At 39.0% G+C, this 10,935-nt stretch overlaps 1 protein-coding gene across 1 annotated transcript in view; it reads right to left on the bottom strand.

The window, feature by feature from the left end:
• Positions 1 to 849: 849 nt before the first annotated feature.
• Positions 850 to 10,935, bottom strand: part of LGSN (lengsin, lens protein with glutamine synthetase domain) — a 121,305-nt gene continuing 111,219 nt past the window's right edge. Inside the window, exons 6-7 of the mRNA XM_036318042.1 lie at positions 6,974 to 7,140; positions 850 to 2,394 (exon numbers count right to left, since the gene is read on the bottom strand). Of these exons, the coding sequence (XP_036173935.1) occupies positions 1,189 to 2,394; positions 6,974 to 7,140 (1,373 nt within the window). The 3' untranslated portion in view covers positions 850 to 1,188. The remainder of the gene's footprint in view (positions 2,395 to 6,973; positions 7,141 to 10,935) is intronic.

Genomic DNA, 10,935 nt, shown 5'->3' with positions numbered 1-10,935 from the left:
CCCACAGATAAGAAGGGGCTACTCTACTACAAAGTTGAATAGGAGAGTCTGAGCCAAATTCTAATCCTCAGCTCGTGTGTTTGCTATCTAAATCGAGAACACAGTCAGTTTTAATTGCACACAAATCTCCTGTTTGATCCTGAGCACTAGAATAGGGTTTTCATTTGCTGGTAAGTGGATGTTGGCATTTTTCCCAAAAGAAGCTAACCTTTAGTGATAGTTACAGTATTATCTCATTCAGGTCCGGAACAAATATTCTCTAGAGAGACACCAACCTCTGTGGGCAGCAGAATCAGTCATTTAAATACAAATTTAAGCTGCAAACATAGCCCTCATTATCTAGGCAGTTGTTCTCACACTTCACAAAGCACCAGCGGTATCTTTGAAATCTCTAGTTTCAAAGAAGGGAGCAAAGCACACAGAGCCCACCCACGCCCACACGCATACCCATTCCACCTTACTTTATAGATTGGGCTTCTAGGTGAGGCATTGTTTTAAAATATGGTTTTAAACACTTGGCCTCATCATTCCCAGCCTGAATTCTATTTCTTGTGGATTTTTTTTTTTTCTTATGGACCTTAAAGCCTTGAAGTTCCTTGGCCTTTGAATAGTTGCTGATGAAGAAGGGTAAAAAGAGAAGGGACATATGGGAACACTCTTGCTGACTTGTCATCATGACATATTTTTTGCCAAACTTATTTAACTTATTTGGAAACATCACAATGAGGCTTGCAAAATAGATCCCCAGTATGTCGTGATCCATGAGATTATACTCCCAGTCTATTTGTCTCCCTGGCAGTCACAACCTATCTGTATAATCAAAATTATTTTTAAGTGATTAAATTTTGCTTTCTAATTCTTAAGACATTTTTATTGTGTGAATATACTTGTTGCCTGAAGAAAAAAAAAAACTGAATATTTGATCGAGGTCAACATCCACAGGAAATGATGACCCCCTGGACAAGACATGGTGAGTTTGCGTAGCACAGCCCCACGGCAACTTTATTGTCATCAGCGTCCTCTCAGCAGCCCACTTCGTCTGTCAGCCATTCCATGGCGACAAAACAGAAGAGCGACAGCACTTGTAATCTCCTTGTTCATTACAAACGCGCCGTCTTTTCTTTCTGCTAGCTCGGCTACTGAGGTCACAAACCCGCATCTCTAAAGGAATCGGGAAGGGAATCCATGCTAAATAAAATACTCCAGGAATTTATTTCTCTCCGCGTCTGTGTCTTCATTTTCCAGCTCATATTTCTTCATGGCAACAAAATACCGAATGAAAGTTTCTCCGAGAGCCTGTCGCAGACACGGGTCTTCCTCCAGCGCCACAAGGGCATCTTCCAGCTTCAAAGGGATCTCAGGAGGCTTTGACGGGTAAAGCTCAGGGCTGTCATCATCCTCGGGGCCGGGCAGGGCGCCCTCGCGGCTTTGAAGTCCGTCCAGACCTGCTGCCACGGTGGCGGCCAACACCAGGTAAGGATTGGCCGTGGCGGAGCCCAGCGTGTTTTCTACCCGGGCGCCCTTCTCCCCGTGACACTTGACATTAAAGGCGCAGCTGTTGTCATTGTAGCCCCACGTTGTGGGCACGCCCTCCTGCTGCTCTTTGCTCTCCTTGGAGTAGCGTTTCCGGCAGCTGCGGGCAGGAGCCAGCAGGCAGCTGAGCGCGGCCGCGTGTTTCAGGAGTCCGGCCACCCATCGCCTCCCGGTGGCGGAGAGCGGCCCGGGGCCGGGGCTGCTGCAGAACAGATTGTTCTCCCCTCCCACATCCCAGAGACTGTGAGACAAGATTCCTGAATGGCAGAAGCCAGTCTCGATGAAAAAGCTGGTGATGTAGTTGTATTTCCGGGCCACTTCTCTGACGCCTGCTCTGAGGGTGAACGCGTTGTCGGCTGAACCGATGCCAAATTCGGGCCGCAAACAGATTTCCACCTGCCCGGGCCTGGTCGAGGAGGAGAAGCTCTCCACATGGGCTCCGGTGCGGCACAAACCATCGACGAGCTCCTGGATGAAGGGCTGGTGCTGGTTGTTGAACAAGGTTGCAGCGGGAAAGGATATGGTCTTGGAATTGATCACTTCGGGCGCCCCGAAAACGCAGAAGTCGTAGAGGAAAGCAGAGAGCAGGGAGAAGCCCGCGCCCTGCAGCTGGCGCAGCTGCCGCTTGGCGATGTACCGCGGGGACGTCAGCAGGGGCTCGCCCGTGACCGTGAACGTGTCACAGATCACTCTCGCCGTCCTCTCGGCCCATGGCAGCGCCCGAAAGGTGGACAGCTCGGGCATCAGGACGATGTCACTGTTAAAGCATGTGGCTCTTATGTGATCCACTTCGTGGCCCTGAGGACTCGGCATCAATTCGAGATAGCCTCGGGGCATGAAAACTCCGTGGGTCACTTTTTCCTAAAGTTAAAGGATAGAGCAATCAAGGTTTTGAAACTTGAAAGCAAACATAAATGGGGAAGGGAGGGGTGGTAAGGGGGAAAAATGTGTTTAACATCTATTAGTTAACATTAACTTAATTTTAATTTCTTGAAAGAAATCCCCAATAGTGCTTTTATAAACAACTCATTATTGTTAGCCTTGAAAGGCTTCATAGGCTCTGGAATCTGAAGATAGCCGTCATAAGTAAAAGGTATGCTGATTAGGAAAATGCCTTTAGAGCAAATGACAAAGGTCAAGTAAAGCCTTATGGAATTATTTGAAATGGTCGTGACCAAGAGTACTTTCCAAAGCTCTTTTTATATAATGGCATAGTTCCTAACGCTTCGGATAAGGCTTGCCTTTGGCTTGTCCTATTGTGATCCCCATGGTTAACTGCCTCTCAGAAGTCTACAGTAGAGAATTGGAAGTCCTCAGAGAGCTGAGTGTAGTCAGTCCTACAACACACACCTGAGAAGCCAGGTCTGCTGACAGCTACATTCCTCTCTTCATTCACTTTTACATCCCTCTAAGAATGAGCTACCTCACAGTCGCACAGAGTCCCAGAAGCCTTGCCTGTGAATGTGGACCTGTGTCTCCACCGTTACCGCTTCCAAAATGTTGTAGCTTTCAAGTCAGCATGAACTGGGGCTCACCAAATCTGATTCTAGTCCTGGCTCTTCCATTAATTATTTGTGTGAAGTTAGGCAACTTGGACTATGTACCTCGGCATCCGTGTCTATGAAACAGAAGCTAGACTAGGTGATAGCTAAGGTACTTTTTAGCCCTATACCCTCTTGGGTTCATGGATTAGGTCATTTATTTAACTTTTGCTATGTGCCAAACAACAGGAAAGTAATGAAGTTATAAAGTCAATCAGACACACACAAAAACCCAATTTCTAGAAATGGTGTAATAGGAATATCAACAAGGCTTCATGTGTGGAAGTTTACATTAATGGACAGAGGAAAAAGCCGACTAGAAAGTGTGGTTCCCATGATGCCAGTGAGCCTTTTGAGGTTAATAAAACGTACTGCCATTCTGCAAGCCAGATTGTTTCCTATATTACCTCCAAACCCCAAAAGCATGGCTACCAAGGAGGTGTTGGTGCTAGCAGACACAATCTACTAAGCCACTCTTCTGCCTTTGATTGTGAGCCACTGCCTCCTTCACTCTCCACTGTCTCTACACATACTTTCAAATGCCACTTGACTTGGCTGATCCAAATAGGCTTTAGCAGTAATAATGTTGAGTAAGGTGAGCACTACTCATCTGCTGCCTAATTTTTTAAGTCATTCATAGACTTGTCTATATAAACTTTACACACATAAACACATTATGGGATTTTAGGGTACTTTAGTATGAAATCCTTTCATTCAAGTTTTTGCTGTAAGAAATAATGTGATTTCCCGAACTCGTCAATTTTTTAGTTTGAAAATCTGTATGTTAGTACTGTATCTAAAATGAGGAGGGATGTATTTTATTCATGAGACTTCCAAGAGTTTCTGCAATTTAAATCTGTGTTTGCATGCACTTGATTGTGAACAATAGAGAACAGCTTGCTACCATTTTACTCTTCATGAATTTAAAGAATAGTAAAAAGTACCACTTTACCTTTCAGGTTATTTAATCTGTGTTTTTCTGAGCACTCTTTTTAAACTGTCATTTTCTTTATTCTTTTATGAACATTCAGAATGCAAACTACTCTTTCTTAATAGTGGGAAATACATAAGTATATACACACAGACTTTGTTCATGACAACTGTTATCTTACATTATGTTTAAAAATATAAACAGTTGGGCAATTTCACACCACAATATAAATCACCAGCGAATCAATAAAAATTCTTACAGAATAGCTCCAATCTCTATGATCACTGACATTTGGACCATATTAAAGGTCACCTTTTGAAACAACCAAAGAATTAATCATGCGTTCTATATCATGTTTTGATTAAGTCAAAGATAGAAAGAATCTGCATACAATTTAAACAAAAACTAATCCTTTGATAGAGCAGATAGTATAAGTTGGTTGCGTGGTTTAAATAAACTAATATTGGTAAGGCATTGAGCATAGTGCCGGGCACATGGTGAGTTTTCTCTAAAAAGTAGATACCATCATTTTCAGAGGTTCCCCATTTGACCTTTTCCAATTATATAACAGTCTTTTCCTCTACTCTTAGTAGATGGCTTGTTTAAAAAAAAAAATCAATTTTTTTTCAATTTTATAAGAAAGAACACTTAGCTCAAATTAACAATAAAAGGAAATATAAAAGCAGAGCTCGAGGCAGAAGGTGCAGTTAAAAAAAAAAAAAAAAAAAGAGGCAGTGGAAATGGAAGAGAAGAATCACTGACTAATGTCCCAGCTCTACCACTAACTGCCTGTACTATTTTTTTAAAAGCTTTCCTTAACTTCCCTGGGCCTTACTCTCCTCATCTATAAATGAAGTCAATGGATTAGATTATGTTATATCTTTCCGTGGTCTAACAATAACTCTCAAATTGATACTTTATTTTCCCCAAATAGAAAAAAAAAATTTAACTACTTTACAAAGATTAAAATTACTTTTCTCTAAGCCATTGGCAAATTCAAATTATTGACTCCACTCTTTATTTAACGAATTTCCCATACAGAATTGTATGTCTATACATATACAGGTAGCTTTATATATATACAAACATACAATGTTTATTTTTTTTAATATATTTTTATTGATTTTAGAGAGGAAGAGAGAGGAGAGAGAGATAGAAACATCAGTGGTGAGCAGACCTGGCTGCTCAGGTGTGTATTGTAGGACTGAGAAGGACTTCCAATTCTTTACTGTAGACTTCTGAGAGGCAGTTAACTATGGGGATTACAATAGGCCAAGCCATTGATCGGCTGCCTCCTGCATGCCCCTCTCCCCTACTCCCCACCCCTGGGGACTGAGCCTGCAGACTGGGCATGTGCTCTGACTGAGAACTGAACCATGACCTCCCGGTTCACAGGTCAACTCTCAACCACTGAGCCACGCCAGCTGGGACAGACACACAAGGTAAACATTGGTTCACACAGATTAACCTGTTTTTAATGTGTAGTCATGATAAATGTTCCAAAATCAATTTAATCTTAAAGTATAAATATTCATGCTACACATAAATACTCATTCTCATTTATACCTTCAAAAGTTCCAAAATAAATTTGAGTTGTTTTGTTAAAACTACTGTACAATCATTAAATAATAATAATGGTAATGAAATGTATTAGAAAACTGGGGTTAAGAATAAATAGCAATTGCCCTATCTAAACTCCAGAAAAATAAAAGTGGTTCTTATATGTGAGACATTGAATAAGATAATGGAAAATATTTTCAATAGCAATAAAAAAAATAAAATGCAGAAATTTTCTCTGTACATCAATTGTATCAATGCTCAGCAAATACAGGGAACATATTAAATTATATTTTCATAAAGGAGTTCCATTGAGGAACTAAAGTAAGGTTTTAAAAATGTAGTTTCAGATGCCATTAGTAGAATAAATGATTAGAAGTTGGCAAAAATTGAGTAACAAAAAGTTTTATATTGAGGTCTCTGGCAAGTACCTGAAGTGCCAGTTATGGTTTCTTATTGATTGAAAGAAAGTCATGTGAATTAGATCCTGGGCCTATCCACAGTAAATTTCACATTTTGTTATCAAAAGTAACCAACATTTGCTCTTGCCTGGATAAAGAGGAAACAACATCTGCAGGCTGATCTAAGTAATTTCTTACCAAACAAATTTGAATCTGTTAACAATTGTTTTAAAAGGCGTTTTGAAGACACCCAGTTTTTTTCCAGCATAAAGCCTATGAGAAAAACTACAATTTGATATCACAGTGATAACAATTACATATTTTTTAATTTAGAGCAGGCTTAACAATTATCTTTTTTATATAAGATTGACTGATGTCTCATTCCTAAAAAGTAATGTTTCAGTTGCACAATATACCTGTCATTAAAATGAAGACATGATATAAACTGAAAAAAATCTTAAAATCTTAGAACATATCCAAAACTACAATATTTCTTAATATCACTATTTTAAAGAACTTAATAGTCATTAAGTCATCCAACAATAGAGTATTTTCTTATCAGAAATAGAAGCCAAAAGGGATATGCTTTTTATCTAGCAAATTCTTTCTATTTAATTATTTTTTCCCCCTTTTATATTTGCTCCTGGGTCTTCTGTTGCAATTTTCTCATGTCAAACAAAATATAATCTTCATAATTGCAGTAAGAGAGAAAAGATAATTCTGTAGAGGGAAATTATTCAAAGCAGAAGGACTAAAATTACCAGTCTTAATTAGTTTTATATTTCTATTGGGTAAAGGAATGGCTGTTTGGGAGCTGAAATTATGTGTTCAGCTCCTTGGGGAGCAATAATGTGTTTGGGAAGGAACAAGAGAAGAAACAAAATGAAGTATTGGTTTTCAGCTAAACTTGCTGTGTAGATTACAATAAAATAAGAAAGAGTAGTAAGGACCATTGGCTTGCTAATGGTCATGAAATTACATTCAGTCATAACTCTACTTGTAAAACTCACCTGGAAGAAGTGTGCAGGGATACTCTTAGACCTGGACACCCCATGGAGATCTGTTGCTTCAAATCGCACAAACTGAAGGTGATTTTTGGCCATCTCTTTTTTAATGTGCTTCATTCTAGAGGAGAGTTGAGGTACCTTCAGAATTTGTGTGCTGTCCCCAGTGTCATCTGTAAAACAGAGAATGGTTCTAAAGCATTAGACCATGATGAAATGAGAAGCAAAAGGAGGCTGGATAGCAGTGGATTATTCTTTATGATTATTAACTATGACATTCGTGTCATTGGCTTAGAGCTAGAAATCTTACCTTTCTTACTTGACCTTACGTATTCCCAAGAACATTGTCTCTAAAGGACCTAGGAGATTGTTTATCACTTGGGACTAGGTGAAAGTTAACGTCATTTGCATAAGTACATAGCAATATCATATGTAAATACTTACTGAAAATGCCTTTGCTTATGGAAATTAGAATATATTTGCATAATTAGACAGCTTTGGCATCATATAAATCTGTATATAGATGACTACCATTGAAAAGAAAACACTTTGAGCTCCTTGAACTGGTAATATCTAAATTAAAAGTTCTGGGATTGTTTTGTTTTGTTCTGTTCTGTTTGCCAAAAGGGCTTTATATCTTTAAAATGTCTGAATCTAAGGCATCTACATCTTTCTGTCAAATTTAAAATTTGTGTCAATAAGCAAACAAAATAATTTTTCAAGAATGAGAGTGTAGGAGATGAAATATCTAGACTGAGTACTCAATTTTAACATTAGAAACCTAGAGCAACCAGAAAACAAAAGATGGAATGACAAAAGAGGTATAGGCAGAACCCCCCCCCCCGCCCCCCGGTACCAATAATCACTAAAATTAGAAGCCAAAAAAGTTTTTTGTTCTTTTCAAGACGTTTAAAATAGTCTTCAAACTCTAAAACTTTACAATTAGAAGAGACTTTGGAGGATAAATCATCTAATCCAATCAACTCATTAGCTTGAGTCCCAGAGAGGTACGAGGTGCCCCAAATCACACTCCCAGCTCATTGCCAAAACTGAAACCAAAATCTGAACCTTCGGTTTCCAGTGGGTAACGCATCACCATAAAATGACTGAATATATAATGTTATGGTGATGAGTTATAAAGCACATAGAAGGGTCAGGCACACAGTACCCATCACAAATGTTATCTGCCGTCCGCACCTTTGGAGAGGCAGCAGACTGTAGGGATTCATCTGCCAACCTCCAAATCCTGCCTTTACCCCAAAGACTTATGCTCTCTGTGCCTCAGCATTCCCATTGATGCAATACACCTATAGGCTTGCTATGATGATGAAAGCCTATAGCACAGGCTTGTTGTGACAAGTTATTTAACAGTTCCTGGAAGATAGTAAACACCATATCAGTGCTTCTTAAAGGCATACAGTAAGCACCATTACTGTAAGTCTAGTAATGGTACTGTGATCATATGTGAATCGAATACCCATCAACCTGTCACATCCCTGACAGTGAGCAGCTTTAATTTTAAAGTGATACCTGAGTATCCTTTTTGACATATAATTGGGCTTTAAAAATAAGCATAAAGATGGACAGTTTAAAATATAGATCAAGTAGATTTAAAGTACATGAAGCATGAGGAAAACAAATTACTGGTTTCACCTATGCAAATATATTAGAGATAATGTCCTGTTACTGATACATTTGGCTACACTGAGATTCCTGAGGGTTTATTACTACCTTCCATTTAACACAAACAATTAAGCTGTAGCAATTACAGTATTTCATGCTAAATTAGCAGTTGCTGTGTTCCCAACCTATTCTGAATGATTGGGTATTCAGCCCAAGTTAAATAATTCTCCTTAAAGAAAATAAAATTTATAAGCATGTTAAAATAGGGAAATTTTCAGATAATCGGGATTCTAAACGTCATGAGCAATTACATATAAGCTACAAATTTAGTTTGTTGTTTTTTAATTTATCTTTATTGTTGAAAGTATTACAGATGTCCCCCTTTTTTTCTTCATTTTTCCCCAATAACCTCTCCTTCTCCCCACTCCCATATTTTAACAACATAAAAAGTTAGAATGTCAGATTACAGGTAATCCTATTAGTCTTTTACCTTATCTGTATCTTCAAAGTTTCTACAATAAATGTGTTATTTTAAAAAAATAAAAATATCAATCCACTCAAGATAGATTGTTGTTGTTTTTTAGTTACCACTACTATTTATTCGGGACATAGTCTAGGGAGCTGCAGAAAAATCCCTGCCCTCATACAGCTTTATATTATTGAATGAGGGAACTGTAGACAATAAACATGCCATTGAATGCAAAGCTGAGATAATTTGTGGTGAAAAATGAATAAAACATAATCACCTAGAATATCAATTCTATGGGATTTGATCACAATGTGCACAGGTCCAACCATCGATTCGGTTGAAGATCACCAAGTTTCTCTATGGCTGGATAGTGAGTATATGTATTAGTTTGCTAGGGCTGCCATAGCAAATACCAGGTATCTTTAACAGAAATCTATTTCTTACAGCTCTAGAGGGTAAAGGTCCAAGGTCAAGGTGTCAGGAGGGTTGGTTTCTTCTGAAGATCTCTCTCCTTGGCTTACAGATGTCCTCTTTACATGGTCTTCCCTCTATGTGTGTGTGTGTCCTCATCTCTTTTTCTTATAAGGACACAGTCATACTGGACACCGGTCATATTGGATGTAGGGGAGACCCTACACAACTCACTCAACATTAATTACCTCTTTTAAAATCCCATATCCAAGTACAGTCACATTATAGGTACTTGGAGCTTGGACTTCAACATGTGAATTTCGGGGAAATTCAATTTAGTCCATAACAAATTTGATCTAGTTTCGTTCAGAGTCCTCATCACCACCTGCATATTGTATGACACATGTTACTGCCTGTCTTTCCCACTTGCATGTCAGCTCCAAGAAACCTGGGGATGAGGTTTACCTGCTGCTGTAACCCTAGTACCTGTAGCAGTACAGGCATATCATAGGCACTGGATGGCTTTCATAAGCAGGTGTGTGAGTCAATTAATTCATTCATTCATTCATCAATGCATGCTGTGTGATTTGACCTTGTCTAATTAAGAAGCAAAAATTGACATCACATATTTTGGCATGTTTCCTAAGTATCCATTTTTCATTTGAAAGTTCATTTCTTTCACCAACTATGAGAACCCTATCCAACCTAATTTCATTTTTAAGGCAGTAACTAATCTTGCTGCATCATTGTCTGAATTTCTTTTCTTCAAATAAATCATACTTGTTAGTTACAATTAAACCTTTTGGTCAGCCCTTCCTAGATGCCCATGATGAATAGCAGGCAGATAATTGCTAGTTCAGGGTCTCATTTGTTTTTCTTACAGTGTGGTTCCTGGGAGGTGTTCTCCTTTTCCATCCCCTCAGAGGACTAATAAATTAAATCAGTGTGCTTTTTAGAGGAAATTTTACCAGTGTGAATGTTTAGGGGGAAGAAATCAGAAAATGCATACAAAAAAACATAAAATCTCCAAGCTCTGTAGCAACTAGAAGGCTGTGTTCAGTGACAACAAGGACATAGTTCAGTTGTAGTGAGCAAGCCATAGTCACTTATAAAAGGCAGATTATAGGCATGTGGGCTTTCAGAAATATTAATTCAGAAAGTGCACTCTATAAGCATTCAGCTTATGGAATGCCGGGGATAGTCTGCCACGTTCCCTTCCCAGGGCCTGCTCCTCTTTATCCACATGTCCCCTCTGAGAGCCACCCTGCTAGTGCAAATGTACCCCACCCTTGTGCTAGCCCCCACAGTGTTGGAAAGCCCAGGTGGCAGAATAACCTGGTACAAAGCGGAGACAGAAACAATAAAATGTAGAAATGTGGGTGGGGGAGAGGGAGGAACTTTTCATATACATATGAAAATTCAGAGTAAGTATTATAGAGAAGAAAATACAACGTTGAAATTCCTT

This window comes from Myotis myotis, unplaced genomic scaffold, assembly GCF_014108235.1.
Source record: "Myotis myotis isolate mMyoMyo1 unplaced genomic scaffold, mMyoMyo1.p scaffold_m19_p_7, whole genome shotgun sequence".
Classification (NCBI taxonomy): Eukaryota; Metazoa; Chordata; class Mammalia; order Chiroptera; family Vespertilionidae; genus Myotis; species Myotis myotis.
The sequence above is the reverse complement of the archived record's forward strand: the minus strand, read 5'-3'. Positions and strand labels throughout refer to the sequence as shown.